Source organism: Macrobrachium rosenbergii, chromosome 1 (assembly GCF_040412425.1).
Source record: "Macrobrachium rosenbergii isolate ZJJX-2024 chromosome 1, ASM4041242v1, whole genome shotgun sequence".
NCBI classification, from domain to species: Eukaryota; Metazoa; Arthropoda; class Malacostraca; order Decapoda; family Palaemonidae; genus Macrobrachium; species Macrobrachium rosenbergii.
Window position 1 is genome coordinate 61774292 of NC_089741.1, and position 22021 is coordinate 61796312.

Below are 22021 nucleotides of genomic sequence, written 5' to 3' on the forward strand. Positions count from 1 at the left end.
GAACCTTCGAAATGCGGCTGCTTGGAGAAGGTCCACCAATGGAAGCGCTTTGGAAAGTCCACTGGGAATGACAGGGTCTTGGGAACCAATCCGGGCTGCTGGCCAGAAGGGGGCTAAAAGTCATCCTGCTCTTCTGGACGTTGCAAACTTCCCTATCACTTCTCCCAGGATCTTGAAGGGAGGGAAAGCGGAAGGTCGGTAGGCCTTTCCAGTCCCAGAGGAGGGCGGTTTATGGCTAACGCTCCTGGGCTCTAGACAGAGAGCAATAAAGGGGGAGTCTGCCGCCCTGACGTGGCAAAGAGGCCCCACTAGAGGACGCCCCATATTCTCCACAACCTAAACATACCTCCTGTGAAGAGTCCACTGGTCGGTAGCAGCTGATTTTGCCGACTGAGAAGGTCTGCTCGATATTCTCCACCCCGCAATGAACTCGTGAGAATAGTGACCCTTCGAGCATGAGTCCAGAGCAGGATCTCCCTTTGCTAGGGATGAACAGGAACGAGATCGAGTACTTCTTTTTTGAGGCACGCTAGAGTTGTGGTATTGTCCGAATTGACTTGGACAATTCTGCCTGCAACTTGGGCTTCAAGAATTGAAGAGCCAGAAAGATCGCACCCACTCTTGAGATTTATGTGCCAGGACACCTGTTCCTCTCCAGGTGCCTGACACTTCCTCCTCCTAGTGTTGTTCCTCATCCTTCCCTGGACGTTGCCGGAAAACAACACTAGGTCGGGGTTTGAAGACCTAAGAGAAACCCCTTCTGCAAGTTTTAAGGGGTCGAACCACCACTTCAGATGATCCTTGATAAAAGGAGAAATCGTCAAAATCTCTTCCAGATTTTCCTTTCCCTCCAGTTCTCCGCCAAGAAAAACTGAGTGGTCTGATGGAGCCTCCCCAGGAAACAAACTTCCCAGCGAGGAATGGTCCTCAGCAAACTCATCCATTCCTCACCGAGCATGTTTCTTCCCAGAAAGGACGAAACTTTCTTAACAAAGCAGTTGCCGCTCGATGGAAAAAGCTCTAAAGCCACTGAATCCATCTGAATCCCCAGATAGACGATGGACTGCGCCGGATCAGATGGGACTTTTCTGGTTCACAAGAAGTCCCAGGGACTTCCGCCAAATTCAAAGGCCAAAGTCAGGTCCTCCAGACACTTCTCCCAGAAGAGGCTCGGGATGAGCCAATCGCCCAGGTAGAATGACATGACTAACACCCGCCAGGTGAAGCCACCTCGAACGCTTTTCATGATCACCGTGAAGATCATGAGCGGTGCACAAACCGGGCAGAGAGCTCGAACTGGAAGACTCAGTCCCCAGCACAAATCTCAGGTACTTCTGATTTTTGAGGATGAATGGAACATGGAAGTACGATCCTGTAAGTCCAGAGAGACCATCCAGTCCCCCTGGTCTTAAAGCCCCTAGAACCGACTGGGGCTTCGATCTTGAATCTTTCCTTCAAATAAAGCGATTCAAGACGCTTACATCTAAGACCGGGTCTCCACTCCGACTGTTTCGGGGACTAAGAAAAGCCTGTTGTAGAACCCCGGAGAATCCAACTTCAGAACTTGTTCCACTGCTCTTCTCTAACAACTGCTCCAGGAGGTCCAAAAGAATCTGTTGCTTCTTCTCGTGGTAAGACGGCGACAGATCCCTGGGCACGTGCAAAGGGGGTGGGAAACATGAGAAAGGGACTTGTAACCCTTCTCATGAGACAGTTAGTGACCATAAGGCCCGCCTTTCGCTCTCCAGGCTCCCCAAAATAAAGAAGCCTGGCTCCTACAGGTGTCTGAGGTGAAAGAAGTCACTTTTTCCCCTAGGTTTAGAGGGGCCGCCTCTGGTGAAACCTTTCCTCAAGGAGACGATCTAGAGGAAGAAGTTCTCATGGGAAAGGGCTTCTTCTTCCTGGAGGACAAAAACTGAAGCCGGGAAGAAGAAGGAGCTGAGGACGCCTAGAAGAATGAGCCAACAGATCTTGCGTGGCCTTCTCCTTAAGACTTCATGAAATGTCCCAATCAAAGACTGGGGGAACAGATGGTTAGACAAAGGGGCTTAACAATAACTCAGCCCTTTAAGAAGGAGAGACAGACTTAGCTGTGAAGTCGCAAACAAGGCCCTCTTTCTTTAAGAGGCCCGTACCAAAGTGAGACGCCAGTTCTCAGATCCATCCCTAACTGCCTTGTCCATACAGTTAAGGACACTAGAGAGCCCCAGGGCAATAGAACTGAAGCTCAAGTTTAAGATCTAAGGCCCCAAGCACCAGTCCAAAAATTAAACACCTCTGGTGCTGGAAGAGACCTTGAGATGATGGTCAGTCTCTGACAAGGTCCAAGAAAACCTAGCAGTAGTGGCAGATGAGACCTTCTGGAAGGCCGACAAGACTGGTAAAATCCCTTTGAGAAGAGGAAGGAAACTCTAGGCTGAGATCTTCCCGTCCTCATACCACACATACCAGCCTTGGGCCTGAAAGCTTAGACGGAGGCAAGTACAGCGAAGAGGTCTTGCCATGACTTCCGTTTCCATCCACGCTTGACTTTCTTGAAAGCCCTCTTGGCTAACGAAGTCATCTTCAAAAACCCTGGGCGCCTCCTAGCTTTGAAGAAGCCAATGAGAAGGAGGAGAGAGGAGCCGGGTGTTTAAACTTGTCCCCGAACAAGTCTTAAGCAAGCCGGTCAAAACTTCTGATAATCGGAAGAAGAGGAAGCAGACGAGCTCACGGCCAGCAGGTTCCGACCGCCAGAAACCTCTCCCGCCACAGCCGGAGAAGCAAATCAGTCACCAACACTTTAGGGGAACGGCGCTCGAGGACCGAGTTAATACGGCAAGAGATCTTCTTTTCTCAGACGAAATAGAATGCTCCGTAACGCCCAAAGAGCAACTGCGGACGCCCTGAGGAGCCGCCCTGAGAGCGGCCCTGAAGAGCGCTCGACACTGGCCACGCCTAAAAACCGGAAGAGCGCCCTGTCGAGCCGCCCTGCACAGAAGCGCCCTGAAGAGCGCTACCGCCGCCTCGGAAGAAGTTTCGCTGCGCCATGTTGACGAAAGCATCACGAGAAACAAGAGAGCTAACAGGCGACAAGGCGACGCACACAGGCGAAGGAGAGCAACGAAGCGGAGCAGGGAAGGAGAGACTTCCTTGATCTGACAGGCAAAGTCAAGTCCTTATGACGACGAGGAGCAGAGTCCTTCTCTGCAATAAGAGAAGATAACTGGCCGCTTTATCTCCAACAAAATCTTTAAAAGGAGAAGAATCATGCCTGGGAGATGAGACAATCCTATGGGAAGACGATGGGCGAGGACGCTCTCTTCCTCACAGGAGCAAGAAAGGTTCTCTTGAGAGCGGCTGGAAGGCCCAAACATCTCTTATATCAGATGAAATCCTAGTCCTCTGCGGTGGAAAAGCTTCAAAATAACTAGCCACTAAGAAGACTGACGAGAAGCGCCCTTGAACACAGCTTCTCTGGAGGACGCAGAGTCTCTATGAGAATTTCCACTTTGCGCAGGGAGGACGCCGGAGGACGAAAAGCAGTCCTGAGAACGCGCCGCCAAAGCACGATCTCTGGCAGCCTGGGAAGCTTACAACAGGATTTGAAATGGGGACGCCAGATCGGAAGCCCCCTGTAACCCTTCTTTATGCTTTCGGTTTCCTGAGTCCTGGGAGTCTGACAGCGTCCAGGCCTAGAAGCATTATGGGCTGATCTGACGCCCTCCACAACACTGGGGGAGCACTACACTTCACAGCACTTTGGAGAGATGTCACTTGTTCTCGAAATACACGGATAGAACTCTATGATTCGCTTGTACGAACCTCCACAGACACAACATCAGGGCCCAAGGCAAAACCACAGGGACAGGTGCAACATCAACTACATTAGGATTATTATCAGGAGAGGAAATAACCTGACTTGCATTACACACTCCCGGAGGAAGACTCCTCCTAACCCTGTCACGCCCAACTTGCGAACATACTAATCATAAGACTTCCAGCTCGCATCCGACATAAAGGTTCACTTACATCGACATCATCTATAAGACAAAACATGCCCCCTACACTCAAACAAACCGAAAGTGAGGGTCTACTGCTTTCTGGTAGCCTCACCTACAATCACTCATGCAACATACACGGAAACTAGCAGAACTAGAACCAGACATATTTAAAGAGAGGCTGCAAGGCAACCACAACAGTCCAGAAAAGGCAAAGCAATCCATGAACCAAGAATCAAAACCAAAGTCAAGAGAATACTTAAGTGGGGAATAAGCAAGTTAACGAAATCCAGAGGCGAGGTACTAAAATAGATGTTAACAGTACCGCCATGAGAAAATCTAACAGAAAATGGGAATGGTTCCCGATTCCCGCCTCCCAGCGCAAGGAATGAGTACCTAACCACCTGGCTACACTGCGTGTACGAGTTTTGAAATTCTGTCGGATTTCGGAGAAATACAGCTATATATATATCTGGCAGGTAAGTGTCATGAACAAAACTCATTGTACTAGCAGATGGACTGAGTCAACACCACCAAATTCTTCCAGCAGAATGGACTCTAGACCATCTGGTCTGCAAAGATCTTTGGAAATTTTTGGAAAGGCCATTCCTAGATCTTTTTGCAACATCCAAAAATCATTGACTTCCTCTATTTTGCTCCCCTTTTCAGGACCCACTGGCTTAGGTGATGGATGCCCTTCTCTCATCTGAATGTCAAAATGACCCTGATAGCTCCTTTTTGCCCCCAAAACGAGTAATTTGCAGACCTTCTAGCTCTAATGACAGACTTTCCGAGGCTCCTTCCAACAATTCCAGAGCTTCTCAGACACAACCCCATTTCAGGAGGTTTCATCAAAACCTATCCACTCTGGCCCTGACAAGGTTTCAACTGCCATCAAACTCCTGCAGCGAGCGAGGGGGTTTTCAGGACCTATGGTCCAAGCTATTGCCAGTAACAGACGTAAATCCTCTACCAAAGTCTGTCAGGCAAAGTGGAGCATCTTTAGACTTTGGTGCAGGAAACGAAATATCTCTTACCAAAGTTCATGTCAAAGTAAAAGGGAGCATCTTTATTCTTGGCAGGAAACGAAATATCTCATCTTCTAAAACCACTGTAACCCAACTGGCAGATTTCCTCCTGTATTTGAGATCCACCAGGGGCCTTTTGCCCTCTACCATAATGGGCTATAGGTCAATGTCTTTTTATGGTGTGCCCTACCCTGGCTCTCCCACAACCTTCCACAAAGAAGAGTGTCAAATACCATAACCTACCCCAGCTGAGTAAAATCATGCCCTATCTCATCTGGGACACTTTCTTACTCTGGTAATAAGTTAGCTTAACCAAGAATATGAAAAATTTGTCAAAATCACACAAAAATAAGACATAAAAAGAGTACTAGCATGTGTACTATACCTATTTTGCAAACAAACCTGAGTAGACTGAAGGGAAAAAAATACATGTTAGGATGGGAGAAGTAACATAAAAGTGGACTGCCACAACAACAATGGTGGAAAATAAGGAACACTGAGCACCAAGTTTAGTACTAACCCGTTGGCTGGTACTAGCCTCGGTAAGTATATAGGCCACCTTGGCAATAGTAAATTTAAGAATTTTAGTATGACTTTCATATTTAGCATTTTAAGGAGACTAAAGAGCACAGTATGAAAACTCCAATATCGAGTTGGGTTATTTTTCGTTAGACTCCAGCCACCTCCCGCTTTATAATTTATATTTTTCTTGGGTAAATCACATCAAAACAAAAAATTTCTTCTCAATACATAACCTTCGCAAATGCCTAATAGCAGAGAAAAATAAGGACTTGTAAGGTAAGACAATACCAGGCCCCGCCCCCCCCTCCATAACTAATACGGCAAAATTGTAACCAGTAAACACCCCTAGTTTACGTTAGGTTGGTATTTTGGTATTATTTTACAAGTTGCCAATACACTATATGAAATTGTAACCTATATTTTTGAAAAGAGCTTGTCATCTAATTAGGACTTATAAGGTAAGACAATACTGCCCCCCTCCCCCGCCATAGCTAATACGGCAAAATTGTAACCAGTAAACAGGCCTACCCCTAGCTTACGTGGTATTTTAGATTGGCAACTTATAAAATTTTACCGGTATTTTTAGGTTCTTTTACTACCTTATCATTTCCTGGCCATTTTTGCATGAAAAATCCAAAATGGTTTTTCATGCAAAAATGGCTAGCTGGCACCTTTGGAAATGGCTGGCTGGAGTCTTCCGAAAAATTACCTCGAGTTGTGGTATTAAATTAAAATCCTGATAATAAACAGGCATAACCTAGGCCATACGATAGGATAGTACATTGGTTAAGCAATAGCCTAGACCTAGGGCTTTGTTTACCTGTTTCTAGAAGTTAATGTAACTGTACAAGACGTTGTCTTTGACTTTAATTGGCCTAGTTTATGCTATCCCAAAACCAGCTTGGCGCGTATATTTAGGGTGATGATAAGCTTGTTCTTAAGGGTTTAAAGTAGGCCTAACGCTGAGGACTGAAGTGATGATAGGCTATAGCCTAATCAGTGATGAATGGCAGCTTGATTACTTTACATATTTGCTAGTGATCTGAGCACAGGTTCCAGAATTCCACTACTACGGCATGAAAGAGGAATTAAATTTGTCTAATCCTACACAAGATAGGCCTAGGCCTAGGAGAGTCCCAGCCTCCACCTCTGGTTGGAAAAGACCAACAATCATCCTGACGTCTGAAATTCTGTAAAATTTCTGTTCATTCGTTTATGCACACTTACCTGAGCCTGAATTTTGCCATCTTCGGTTACCACCCAGTGAGTGGTGCAATACGCTTTTAGTATCAGGAGAGTATACGTTATAAGAAATAAACATCGAATACTGAAGCGCCTTCGCTCCATACCGATGTCTTCATCAAATTCTGTGTGTGCTGGTAGAATATGTTTCAACTTTATTCTCATAACTATAACATATTACTTCCTAAGTAAAAAAGTGTATTTATTATATGTCTAGATTCTGTTAAGTCTATCATATTCACAATGGTAATTATACATATTGAAAATCTTTATACCAAAATTATTTTTCATGACGTCATGGTAAACAATGCGATATCGCGTCAATGATTGGTTTATATTATTCACATCGTCACGATAACCGGGGGAACTGGCGTGTTGATTGGTGAACAGCATTACGGAATGTTGCCATGGTAACCCTTCAAAGGAAATTGCTTGAAATATTGCACATAAATGGACTGTCTTACAACTCATTAGCAACCCAAATCAAATAGTCCAAAGTGCACCCCATTATCAGTATTTGATAGCACAAATTATACAATACAGTGATATTACATGAGCGAAATAATTGATTGCAACTGCCATATTCGAATTTTTCTTTTAAATCTTTGCCGTTCGTGATCAATCAATCAGTCATTTCCTGTGCCACCCATGGAGATGCATAGGCCCTCGATGAACTCACGCCAGCACATTCTGTCCTGGGCTAACTCCTCAAGACCTCCCCAACACTCGTCTCCTGCAGCCTGCTTCCCGCCTCATTGTCCTCAACCACGTCTCCTTTGGCCTACCTCTACTCTTCCACCAAGGGCAACCCACCTCGGTGTATCTCGTACTATTCCCTGTCATCTGTACACATGACCTGGCCAATTCTATCGTGAGAACCTAATATACTCATCGACCGACTGCACCCTCATCATTTCTCTAATTCCTTTATTTGAGATCCTATCCCTCCAATTATTATTTTATTCCTAATATTCTTCTGACCGCCTTATTTTCAAATGCTAAGAATTTATTATCCGAAGTTACTGTACTGTAACATGACTCATGCCCATAAATCAGAATACTCCTAACCATTACCTTATAAATTCTGATTTTTGTATGCACAGAAAAATTGCTATTATTATTCGAAATATTTTTAAGCATCCCATTGCCTGATGAGCGTTTTTTAATCTTTCCATAAATTCTGTACTCGGAGAACCATGCTTACCTAAATAAGTAGCGAAATGTTTAAACTTATCCGCTTATTTTACAAGCAAGCCTTCAATTCCTGTGCATTTTCAATATTCACATTCATGATTTCAGTTTTTCCACTATTAGTAACCAAACCAACATTTCAACCTTCACTCACCAGACAATCCAACACTGCATCTTTTCTGGTCCCTCGCAGATCAAAACTATATCATCAGCATAATCCAAGTCAAGAAGCTTCCCATTTTCTTCCCCGAGTATACCTGCATCCGCGTCTCTTTTAACCCTTCTCATAATTTAGTCTACGACCAACACAAACAACAGAGGAGACAGATTGCCAACCTGAATCACACCAGACTTAACTTCAAATGGATCATTTAAACACCCATCAACCATCATTTTACATGATGTGCCCTCATGCATGTTCATGACTGATAACCGTCACAAACTTTTCCGGTATTCCGTAATGCCTCATGATTCTTCCCATAATCCGTTTCGAAATACTATCAAAGGCCTTTCAAAATCAATAAAACAAAGACTTAACGGAGTTTTCATTTCATTAGTTTGCTGCATTAAATGCCTAACTATGAAGATCTGATCACTGAAACCCGTCCCTTTCTAAAACCGGCCTGTTTATCCCTCAGAATACCGCCAACCACTTGCTCCAACCTATTCAACAAGCTCTACTGAAAATTTTCAAGGCTACAGGTGACAAAGTGAGTCCCTTTCAATTACCAAACCTACTCAATCTCCTTTCTTTGGAACTTTAATGATCACACCATTCTTCCAACCTAATGGTAGCCTATTCTTCCCGTCACCCGCATCTCATTGAATAATATCTTCAAGATAAATCCTAATCTATCCTCCTTCACTTTAAACATTTCCCGGAATAAACGATCCTCTCCTGGTGTCTTATAATTCTTTAACTGTTTTATTGCCTTAACTACTTCTTCTAGCCTGATCTCACCTTCATCAATATTTAAATCTTCCTGAGCAGGAGGTATATCCTCTTCGGGGAGGGACTGGTCTATTAAGAACCGTCTCAGATTGCTCTTTCCATCTATTTCTGATTTCAACAATTTGGTCAATAAATTACCTTCCAAATCCCTGACTGGTATATCCTTACGCTTACCATTAAACATTGCCACTCAGCTCTCCAATTGTTATATGCTATCCTCTGACTCTGACCATCATTTTTATTCATTAATTTTTCAGTTTCCGCAACCTTTTCATTAACAGATCTTCTTTTATCTCTCTTAGTTAGTCTTTTAAATTCTGAATCAAAACTCAAGCACTTGGTTCTTGCCAGCTCAAGATCTTCATCACTAACAAAATGCATCTCACTCCTCGATTTTGCCTCACCTCTCTTTTTGAGTGTACGATGAATGTGATTTTCGGAAGTATTTGAACATATCTGTCAACCGCAAGAATCAAGAAACTTAGGGAAAATATTTTGCATTTTTAGATATTGAGATGTTGAAAATTATACTGAAGAAAAAACTCTTCTTACACATGATGCTTAGATTAGAGGCGGAAAAAAGAAAGAAATGGAATGGAGTCCTGACCAAAAAAAAAAAAAAACCTGGTAAATATAAGACGGATGACAATAGATATCAAGTTAGGGTACCCCGTAATAACTCAAGGATAACTCCAAACCTTAGAAGATTAAGCAAAACTGATTCAACAAGCATCAGTTTTTTTTAAAAAATGCTAGAAAACGAGATTCAGGAAGGAATCGGGCTAATGCTCCTGTCTTGTAAAAGGAAGAAAAAATGTCATCTCTGTCGCTTAATCAAGTGAAAAGACTTCATATGCATTCTCATGCAATACTATTTTATTTTGAAGCTCTGAATGCAATCGCTCAAAAAAGTTGCGTCCCATGAGCATCACAAAAGGTTTTCTATCCTAGCCAATAAATAATGTAAAAGATCCATATTTGAATTAAATATTTTCTCAGGTGCTTTATCATCTAAGTAGGCTACAGATATATTTTCTTAAACCCGAGCTAATCTTCTTTGTCAAATTGCTTCTTCTTTATTTGGGAAAGCATACCACATGATTGCCATTCATTGTACCTTTTACACAGCTATACTCCCTCTTTACAATAAAACATTCACTGAAAGTCAAAAGATCACTTTCAAATGATAAGTAAAAATGGGAATTGAGATAATCATTCAAGAAATTATTTGCTCTAGTTGACACTATCAAGCCTTCTCTGCCAGAGACAGTAATTTGTAAGGATTACTATTGAAGAATAATGTAACATAAGTAATGATGCAGTCTACCACGGCAGCATGAGAAATTCCTTGAAGTTTGCCTTATCCTGTTCCCCGTTTTCTACGGACGTTGACTCTTCCTCAGGGTGATGATAAGCCACGAACGCAACCAAAAAGGAAAATAAGCTATAAAATTACCCTTTGCCACTCCGGCATTTCTCTCTCGCCTTTCTCTTGCTCAAGTCAGGCCAGGATGGCTCTCGAAAAATCCAGAGCGAATAGGTAAGTCCTGGAAACAAATGTTTTTAGTCTCATTAAACATAAATAGGTCTACCACATATTCCTGTCGGGGAGAGGCAGTTAGAATATTTTGTGATGGTCGAAAAAAAGTGCTAAAGAGATTTGTTACTCTTTAATCCCAGAAATGCTCTTCTTGTAATTCCATGTTCATGTTACTGTATCTGTATGGTATTTTGGTGACAAAGGGTATGATTGAGTGGTTATATAATTAAGATAAAGCGGTGATGAGCTTTTAGTAACCCTTGCCGCTGACGTCATCAATCTCACAGGTTCTGATGCACTATTGTAAAAAGCGCTTTGGTGTCTTTTTCCAAGTTAGTACGTTAACCCTATGGCCAGCCCTTCTCTTTTATCCAGGCGTGGGCTGACATAAGAGAGAACCCCTTACCATGCACCTTCACATGAGGAGGGGGTGGTCGGTAAGAGGAACCTCCTAAACCTCAGAATTTTGAGTGGTTGAGGGGGAGGCAAACTCGAGCTAGCGTTTTTTTTAGCATTAGTCTAACAAGCTACTGACCTCATCACGGTAGTCTAATAAACAAACCTCATGAAATGTGCACCTTTATATTTTTCTATGCAACACAGTCTGCTACTAGTACTCGACTCCACATATTACAACAAAAGAATCTCAAACAAGGAAATGGAAAACAGCAAAATTGGGTTGCTATCTAAATAAGTTTTAACTGGACAAATTGGATACTAGTGTAGAATGAATAACGAGTCTGTCTCTGTCAACGACTACTAAAGTGATGTTTCGAATGTTTTTTTTTTTTTTTGTGCTGTTTTTCATCGGCCTCAGAATTTCAGCTTGCTGTAATAAAGATTTTTTTTTTTAGTCCACTCCTTCCCACAGCTTACCCCTACTGTAGATTATTTAATTGGTAGCATACTTTATGATATCACAGTACATTTAAGATAAAGAAAATAAATTACATAATCACGAATATTGTTTCCTTAATACACATTGGTAACTTTATATGCTCAATAATTAACTACTAATACCCGCCACTTACCGTGAATTTATGAAATATGAAAACAGAAGAAAGAAATGTTTGTTGTGCTTATTTCCATTGACTATATTTTAGTTTTAAACGTATGTGCCATATAACATCGAATAACAGCGCCAAACTAGCCTAGATTGTTCCTAAGTCTACCATCTATAAAAAAATCTTTCTAAGGAAAAGTGACGTCAGAGGTCGTTGTGCAGGATAAGATGAACATTTTAGCTACGTGGCTCAGTTGTAATTTAGGGCGATCGAATGTCATAAAAAGCTCCCCGTCATCAGGCAAATGTTACGGGCAAAGGAAAAAAATGCAAGGAAAAACATGCAGAAATTGTAAACTAAAAAGATAATACAACAGACTTTCATATCAAGTTTTCTTAACTTAAACTGTTATAGGTAACTCTTACTGCTTTAAACTTAACGAAAACGCTTGTATCTTGCTTATGATAATCAACAATTCCATAGTGGCAGTTCAAAGGGGATCTGAAGTAAAAAGCAGTTTCAGAGTTCTATTGAACTAAAGCTCATTCCCTTCGACAATGGCTTTCCACGGAACTATCTAAATCTATCGAGTTAAAAATTGTAAATGTACTATTAACGGTTTAATTTTTATCAATACATTATTTGCTACGAACAAGTTTCAGTAGATAAATAACTTCAATATTAAATGGTCTATCCCCCTCCCACAACTGTTTTGAATATGTGACACGGTGGAGTTATATCTGAAAATATGCCTTGAACTCGAATCACTCGGAAGTTCGGAACCACAACAATGTGTAGGCTACTGATCGGTCCATTACTGAGTTAAAGGCAAATCAACGCACCAGTAGCTGCTGAGCTAAACAGATAATAACGACTTCTAGTCCTGTAATTCTTAGCATTCTCCTTCACAGGTGGGTAGGCGCTGCTATCCTGTGCGTCTTGGGAATATTTGGCCTCGTCCTACTACTTCAGCTTGCTGCTATGCTGTTCGGCCCTTCGAAGTCTGCTTGTACTAAGCAAGGTTTGTTCAGATTTAATGCTTGTTGTTCGCAGTTCCTTCCAGGTTACTGGATATAACCAGCTAAACTTGTCCGCGTTGCGTGTGTCTCAGACTGTAACTATGCTGCACCTCTAACTAGTGTGGTTTTACATTTCCATACAAGGACGTGGATATTTGGTTTCTGAAACAGAAACAGATGTTACTGAATACAAGACTTGAACACACATACGATATATATATATATATATATATATATATATATATATATATATATATATATATATATATATATATATATATATAAATATATATATATATAGAGTTTCAATTTTTTTTGAAGTGGTTTGTGCACTATTCGGCGCGTGGCATGAAAAATTTGTTATTATCAATGAATCTTATGAATTTTTATCGCATGACTAAGTAATGCCATTTGACGTTCAACAAATTTATGACTTCCATGTTACACTGTGAAATGGTTACTACTGCAGGACCTAAAATAAATTAAAATATTCGTGCTTGCTTCAAGCACTTTAGAAGAAACAAAAAATTATGAAGCATTAGCACCGTGCTTACCCCATATAAAAATGGGTATAAAAAGCACGTTAAAACGAAGAAGAAGCAAGTGCTTCCGGTCCCGTAAGAGACTGGAGATGAGGAGGAAATTTCTTCCAAAATCTGAAGGTTGCAGTAGGAGGAAAGAAGAACGAAACTATTTGAATAGTTGGCGAGAAACGCGCAATGTCTTGCCGGGATGAATTATATTCTAAGGAATATAACAGTAACACAGAAAACTTAGATAAATAACGTGTTAAAACTTTTGACTTTCGACAAATAACGATAATATTATTATTATTTTTGCAGAATTAAAGACCTTGATAGAAATTTTTAAGGTATACTGATTGAGGAGTAGGACAGTTAAATCAAAAGAACTAACGTAACTTTAAAGGGATTGAAACTTACTCGCAACAGCGCCGTCAGAATAACGTGTCAGTTAAAGCCATGTTTCATTCAAGATATTAGAGGTCAGGGTGACTGGTTGTAGCATTCTTTTTGAGAAGCATAAAATATTCCTTTTCTTGTAATGAGATCTGCATACAAATAACTGGATACCTAGGCCATGCCATTACTGTAACATGCCTGATGACAATTCACGGTAACTGAAAGAATTAAATAGTGAGACTGACTAGAAGTTACATTTGGTGAAGGTAATGATGTATATGTTGGAGAGAGAGAGAGAGAGAGAGAGAGAGAGAGAGAGAGAGAGAGAGAGAGAGAGAGAGAGATTTCAAATTCAGCAAAAGAAAACGCTTGTTATTAACAAGACGTGTTGTAGTTCTCGACTTTAGTAAAGTTAATGAAATAGATTTAGCGAAGTTCAGGTGATAGGAAAATTATCATACTTTTGCGAAATATTTTAAAATATTTAATTTCAACACAAACAAAACATAAGACATTAGCAAGCAACTTTCTTTGCAAAAGAAACAAAAACAGGAAAGAAATACTTATTTTTATTTTCATTATCTCTATTTGATTTAATTTGACTTATTTAGTTTGTAAAGACGTCAGACGTCTCTTCATTTCGCATCAATCACGTTCATGCATCACACTTATTAACATGTCAAGCATCTCATGTAAATATTCATGTGTAGAGTTTCCTGGCCTTTCCGCCGATGTATATTTTATCATTGTACGTATATTATGTCTCTAAAATTGCCATTTGTTTGACTGTCAACAAACACGAATTGCTCAGAGTGCGGGTCACGGTAATCGGAGGTCGGGCACTGCTTTTCCGTCCGCACTCTGCTGTGTATACTTGGGCCCAGATAAATAAATCTTTTACGGGCTGCTCTAAAAGCAAGAGCCCGTGCTGGCACAAGGCCAGCTAAATCTAAAACAACAACTAAATAAATCAGTTAATACCCAGTACGACCTTTTTGTCCTCACAAGTTAACTTTCGTATCCCGGTATCTTTGATAATAGCATTTACATTTTCTTGTCCTCATTATAATTTTTACATTAATTTTCCAGTTTGTCTTGCGAAATTCTTGGAGGGGCCTCCCGCATTCAATAACGAGGCGATGGTCAATCATCTGAAGAAGAACTTTTTCACGCCTCCAGCGGCGGGAGACTACAATCTCTCGGGTTTCTCGTCCACTGAAGAAAGCTTCCATGAAGTCATCAGATACATCAAAGACTATTTCAAGAATAAGGTAAGTGATATAAACATTACTAGGATCCAATTCCTCAGTCGAAAATTGCGTCGCCTGCGATTGTACGATACTGTTTTTGCTTTCAGAAAGCCCCCCACCTCTCTCTCTCTCTCTCTCTCTCTCTCTCTCTCTTTACGGTACTGATGGCTTTCTGAGAGTAGGTTAATTATCAGCACTGCGGTAATCAGTGACATAAGACACCGACTGTGGGAGTCACTAGTTGCCTAAAAAATTCCCTTATATATATATATATATATATATATATATATATATATATATATATATATATATATATATATATAAGAAAATAAAGATGAGCTCGTTGTAGTTATTCATCATCAATATGATACCTGCCAGATACCATACCTTCTAAAGAGATTTGACTTTTGAGAAACAGATGCCACAGACTGCAATAATGCACTTTACATTCAGTACAAATTTCACGTTTCTTTAGCTTACTTGAACACAAGAGGTCAGAAAAATGTGCATGACAAACAGACCAACTGTTACATTTCATCTTCATGAATAAAACAAAATGTATTAACTCTAGTATTTCAGCAAGTATCCAGTTTCTTCAGTCATTCATTTTTCTTCTCATTCCAGAAAAACGGAATATTTGTAGATCTCGGTGCTGGAGATGGTGAATATAACTCCATCAGCTTGGAGCTTGAAAGGTCTCTTGGGTGGACGGGCCTACTGGTCGAACCAAACGAAGAGCTCTACAAGCGCCTCCTGAAGAAGGGGAGGAAGGCGACTTCTGCCAAGATTTGTGTCTCTCCTTTCTCTTATCCAGTAAAGGTAAAGTAATGTTGCTCTGTAAATAAGGCCACCACCACTACTATTCACGCATTTTTCAATATGCACATTCTTAATATGAGGTTATTTATGTAGTCAGTTTTAAGCTGCATAACAGACTTGAAAAAATCTTGGGGTTTCATCGCTTTTGTTTGAAGGAGGGCTTCATACACCCCCCAGAAATCCATACTAAAGGAAAAGCACCCACCATTCACAGTCAACTCTGTATACGTGACTTCAATGGCAAACCCTTCTGCTAGTCTTCTGGGCAGTAAAATTGATATATCTTATTTTGATGCCTTTATTTTTTCACCCCTTCAATATTTTAGCATCTACAGTAGAAGAAGCATTGTAATTTGTTTATTTAATCTTGGATTCTCTGTGAGAGATCACTGTTTCCATTTTAAATGCTTTTGAAACTGTCAGTATCATAAAAAATGAAAGCTGCAGAGTCGGAAGTGCATATTTCTTCCAGTAGAAAGTGCGTTTTTTATGCTTAAAAATAAAATCGGAAACGCGATTGCTATTTGGCTATACATGTGAAGGGAAAGGAACCGACACGCAGATTCCTTCTGCTCTAATTTGTTAAAATCATAATCTTAAAATATGTCGAATAGATTAGATTAATTAGGCAAAGAACAACTTCGACATGATAAAATGTGCTGAGGTAACTCCAGCTTCCTCTTTTCTCTGAAAAATTCATACTCCTTTTTTCTTGAGTTGGTGCTTAATTTATTCCTCCATTTGATCGAGCTTCCCTTTCTCATTTATTTATTTCCCCTCTGCTTTTTTTGGAGTTTATCCTCTGACATAAGCATTCTGCTTCGTGTCTTTGTTGGTTGAAAAAGTCCAGAAGTCCACACCAGGAATTTTATTACCTTTCACACTTTACCAGATGCTCAGATCGCCTTGAGGCAAAGTTACGTGCTTGCATAAAGCCGATTTTATATCTAAATTAAATTAACCACTAGCAACTGTGTGCCTTATATAATCTTATAGGCACATTTTTTAGGGATGAGAAGTTTGTTTAACAATTCTCCTTTATATTTACAGTAGTTACAACTTTTTCCTTATTTTGAAATTCTTTACATTTTCCTTAACCTTGAACAAGCATTATTAGCCTACACAAACTATGGTCAAGATGTTGTTATTTTTACCAATTTTGGAAAAGTTTGTTTCTAATACCTGTGGCTAATTCTCACTGTAAGTCGGTTCCTAATCTTTAAGCACTGTCATGAGCTAGTGACTACTCTTCGCAAAATATCTTTACAGTATTTATTTCCTTATTCTTTCAGCTTTTCCTCAGGCCATTAAATGCTAATTCGAGAATCATCCCTGACTCGCATAAGTGAACAAAGTGTTATTCTTCGGTACCAAAAATTGAAGGATATCAACATTCTTTGTGTGATGTGAATTTGTATTTTATGTTAGATGGTAACTGGCAATATGTAGTAGAAAGATAATATCACAAGCCTGGACAAGTCGGCCCGCAAAAAATTTAACGTGTTCTTCAGATGTTGCAGCTGTTTCTATCCATAAATGTATTAAGTCTAGGTTCACATGATACTTTTCCATCCTTACGTGATGTCTCACCCTCTCTCACATCCTTGTTGCTGATAACTGAACACAACTGAATCAAATGATTTGTACCTTAGTAAAATAGACTTAAAACTCCAATTCATTTCTGCTTCATGAGTAGAACGAATCTCTCAGTATTTCCTACATTACATTTTAAATATTGCTTCTGAGAACTGTATGACTGCTAAGTAACCTATGTTTGTCATCTAAGAGCTGCACTGAAGCCCCTGCGCACATCCGTTGAGGATGTCCTTTCTCGCTCTCATCGTAATCTTGTCTATCGTCAGCTCTATTAACGTCCTTTCAAACAGTGCTTGATATCACTTAAGAGGAAAAATGCCCTCTCTCGATATCTGTACACACAAACGCACGTATGCATATGTAAACGCACAGCATTTACATCCATACATACAGTATATATGTATATATATATATATATATATATATATATATATATATATATATATATATATATATATATATATATATATATATATATACATACTTCTATATAAATATGTATAGAAGTATATCAGGAGAGGATCTTTCAAGGCGACTCATTGTCCCCACTACTCTCTCAGTAGCCATGTTTCCTATGACAAAAGTACTGCAGAAGATGGATACTGGGTACCAACTAAAGAAAGGAGGCACAGAATTAACTATACATATTTATATACACACACACACACACACACACACACACACATATATATATATATATATATATATATATATATATATATATATATATATATATATATATATATATATATATATATATATATATATATATATGGGGAAGAAGTTGTTTGCCTTATACTGTCTCCATCCTGGAGATAATTGATAGGGATGAAAAATAGTGAACAGTCTCCTTTTCTTTTTCATTAGTAACGAGAAGGCTGGCTAATTAAATGAGAACATGGAAAAGAATAACTCATCTCCTCAAAAGCATTATTAAGTAGGAAAAGGAGCAGGAGGTAAGAAGAGTTAATACTTGTTTTGCTCCTGACTTCCTTTGCCTCCTTTTGGGTTATGGGGTACCACGTACACCTGGTTAAGTCTCCCTCTTTTCCTCACCTAACCTATTCGCACTGCATGTAGACGACTTTCATAAATCTGTATCCTTGTGGTTATCTAAGATTATTGTGACTGCTTACGTCTTTTGTCAAATTTATATCCACAGCTGAAGCTCTCCTACCCTGCCAAGGACATGTCAACGGAGCTTCAGATTGTCCAGGCTCTCGGTAAAACAAAGCTGGATCAACTGGCTGAGAAAGAGGTAAGATGTCTGATTATGCTGTGCTTGATTACATACATCAACACTTCTTTCCGGGGTCTTGCGCACCTTGATTGCTTCAGAGCAAAGCCATTGTCGGTAACCCCGCCGAGAGAGACAAGTGGTATCAAAGAGTCTTCGGAAAGAAAAGGAAATGCATTAGCACAGGAATGAATGAACGGGACAATATCCTCTCTTTTTGAAAACATTCGAGGCCTTCATTTGCTCGGGAGTTTGTTTTTGTTCAATGCACTTTTATTCCAATTAGAACATTCTTATAACAGATGACTGATATATTGTTTTTTAAATCTTACAGCAGAGAGAACCCAGGGCGTCCCATTCATCAAAGTTCCACCATAGAATTGGACCTATTGTATAAATCACATTGTATAAGGAAAAGCAGAACTTTAATAAGTATTTTTGCAGTGAACACTCATTACCCTCTGAAGCAGGATTGCTTGACAAACGTCTATTGCATTTAAGTATTTGCTTATATTTGCATTTTATAAGTTTTTATTTTAATTTTTCGTAGGCTATTCATTTAATTTTTACTTTGGGATTTTGTTTATTCAAATTGCTTACTTTTTTTATCTATATAAGTTATTGGCAAAAATATGTCTAATCTCATTCGGCTAGACCTACCTGGAAATTAATTTAGCAACAAAATCTTTGCCGAATTAATAAGTTGCGTAAATTATCAGCGGGTTTTAGATGTGTTGATAGCATTTAAAGGTTATTTATAAGACTTCACAAATTAGTATTTTGAAAACAAAACTAACAGCCATAAATTATGTACACCAGGCGTGCGGAGGATTTTTCGTTTCAGCCGTAAAACAGTATTTTAAATCTACAGTAATAAAGGTAGTTATGGTCCCTTGAGACTATACAATATAATAAGATGGCTAGACCAATTAAGGTCATTGCTCTGTTTCTTGTTTCCTTATCATCTTCAATATTTATTGGGTTTAGCACCTTTACATTATGAATAACCGATACAAGCATGTTATGTACCTGTTAATGGACTTTTTTTAAAAGAAAGATTGAAATCTATTCTCGTCTACATATACAAAATGTCATAGTCTTTCTTTCTTTCTTTCTTTCTTTTTTGTTCCCTTACATAGCGCTTAAACTTGAACTCAAGTTGGATGAGACAGAGATAGTCGTCACCCGGCCAATTAAAAGGAAACACCAATATGACAATAGAAAGGAAATAAAAGAAAATTTATTACCGCAGAAGAACGAAGGAAGTGGCAAACATGCTTTATGTTTTTTTGCATATACTTAAGGTGCCATTGTTCGAGGAACTATGTCTGTGAAGTATATCAAAGGACAGATATCGAAACTATATTTTCTGCCATAGTAAATCATGTAGTTTAATTCACTTAAAATAGTTTTGTTTTCATTTCAAACCTAGTGGCATTATAATCCTATGTTACATATACCTAAGGGAAGAATGAATGATTAATTAAATTCTATGAGCTGACGCCACAACACCAAGTGTCGCCGAGAATATATAATTATCCACTAAAATGCATTTTACATATTCATTACTACAAACGTAGGAGCGAGATGTCAGCACTATGCCTCACCGATCTATAATCGGTAATTTAATGGTATTTTGCATGATTGGACCCTTTGTAAAGAACTATTCCTTATTTAAAAAATTTCTCACACAGGAATCTGTAGAGTACAAAGTCTTTGAAACCCAGTGTGTCCCGCTGGAGAATTTAGTCTATGCAGCTGACATAAGAAGTTCAATCGACCTTCTCATCCTGGACATGGCAGGGTCTGATCTAGACGTCCTCATCAGCACCAAACTAGAGCAGATCCCGGAGTTTGAGGTGGGTTAGAACTCAAGTCAGATGTTTCAGTCTGTACACTTCGTTCATGGGCTTAACTTATGAACTTATAACTTGTTATTTTTTTTTTATTTATCGGTCAAAACCCTAATTGAATTCTTTTTAAGCCTACTGAAACTATGTGTTGCCTACTACTTGTGCATTAAAGATAAAAGATTATGTTAATTTTTAAACTTCAGACTAAAACGAAGACTAAGGCTTTTCTGCAATCACGCTTTGGAGATGAAATTCTAAATTCACTGATACATGCATTTTCACATATAGAAAATAATCATGATTTTAGTATTACTAATATCTTATTACAGATGATCGTCATACGCGCCGGTGGATCAGATATTGGATCCGAACTCGGCGGCTACTTCTTGGAAAGGAACATGGTCGTGAAGAAAGTATTTGGTAGGAGCCCGGTGGATGGCATCTTTGTTTTGATTAAATTCGATGCACGAAGAGATCTCTAGAAGACCGAGGTGCTTGTTGAAGGTTTTAATCCTCCGAGGCACTAGGACATCAAAAATACTCCTGGTCTATCGGAGGTCCCTTTTCTTGGTGTAGTTTCCTCTTAAGTGAAAATTTAATGTAGTGTTCAATATGCGATGTTCATGGGATGTAGTAAGCACTTCCAATGGTCTTCCTTTGAAATCCAGTTACTGAGGATTATGCATATTCTTTGTTTTCCAAACGACAATGACCACTGATCTCATGCTAGGCGACTGATTAAAAACAACATATTATAATAAACAAAAAACAAAAAAAACAAGGGGCACTATGTGAAATACTCAGTTTTACTTGTGATTATTGATGATTTTGCCGAAATAAACAATAGAGTTGTGAAAAATACCTTTCCTTCGTTCCCAGATTTATGATGCATTTTATGTGTGGCACTGCTCATAAAAATTTCCTATGCTGATGACAATGCTTTTATTCAGTGATGAAAATCTGTATTTTTGTTTTTTTAACAATAACAAACACTACTATGCATTCACTTGTAAAATTAAAGCATATAACAAAATATCACGAATCAAAAGCAATTAGTCTACTCTCTTTGGCATAGTTTTATTACACCTCTACTTTTTCAGGTGAATAAAATACCCATCAGTGTTTATGCCCTCAAAGATAATTTTAATTAGGACCAATTTTAGTGGCTCATTCTATAGTCGGATAAATCAGCAAGGCCACGAGGAATTTTAGCTAGCAAATTCGGCGAAAGCTTAGTTAGAAAAATTAAGTAAATCATAGAAAAATATTTTTATCACACCAGAAGCTAAAGGAAACTCGAGTGCTGTCCTGAAAAATTTGGTCAATGAATTTTGAATAAGCAATCCATAGATTACAAGTACAAAGGCATCATCATGATTAAACCTGGTGAATTTTGATTTTTCGTAGAGTTGCGAAAGTAGAAAATGCCACTTTATATAACAAGTGGGAAATCGGTAAGAAACATGTTTCACGAAAATAAAAATAGATTATGAGAGGCTTGAAATAGGATAGGCTCACTGATATCTAGCTCGTCCAATTCTGCTACAGTCACGTCTTGAGACTTGTACTGGAGGTCGCCTAGAAGAATATTGTGGAGGCCCAAGTACAATACAGCCAGTGCCAAATATAAATGCAAAATGCTCTGCGTGAAAACCGTGGTATTAGGGGATATGGAGACTGGAACATAATGCTTTCTGTAATTAACACGTTAGCCACAGCATTTCTGGATTATCTTTATAAAAAAAACCAAAGGAAAGTTTTTTCCTACGAATATACACTAGAGATGGTTGTTCGAAAAATTAGTGTTCAGTGTTGTACGGTTGCGTAAACGAAGTTTTAGTGGCCATTGGAAACAAAGGATGGCAATT

The 22021-nt window shown here is 39.3% G+C and overlaps 2 protein-coding genes across 2 annotated transcripts in view; one reads left to right on the forward strand and one right to left on the reverse strand.

The window, feature by feature from the left end:
* The window catches only part of LOC136839101 (tetratricopeptide repeat protein 17), a 234977-nt gene extending 227975 nt beyond the window's left edge, over positions 1–7002 (reverse strand). Inside the window, exon 1 of the mRNA XM_067104750.1 lies at positions 6758–7002. Coding sequence (XP_066960851.1) covers positions 6758–6937 — 180 coding nt within the window. The 5' untranslated portion in view covers positions 6938–7002. The remainder of the gene's footprint in view (positions 1–6757) is intronic.
* Positions 7003–10273: 3271 nt separating this feature from the next.
* LOC136841651 (protein Star-like) lies at positions 10274–21206 on the forward strand. The gene is made up of 7 exons (XM_067108792.1): positions 10274–10455; positions 12371–12480; positions 14488–14669; positions 15273–15467; positions 18226–18321; positions 19995–20159; positions 20483–21206. Exons 1-7 carry the CDS (start codon positions 10427–10429, stop codon positions 20633–20635), a joined length of 930 nt encoding a protein of 309 aa, XP_066964893.1. The 5' UTR covers positions 10274–10426; the 3' UTR covers positions 20636–21206.
* The last annotated feature ends 815 nt before the right edge of the window (positions 21207–22021 follow it).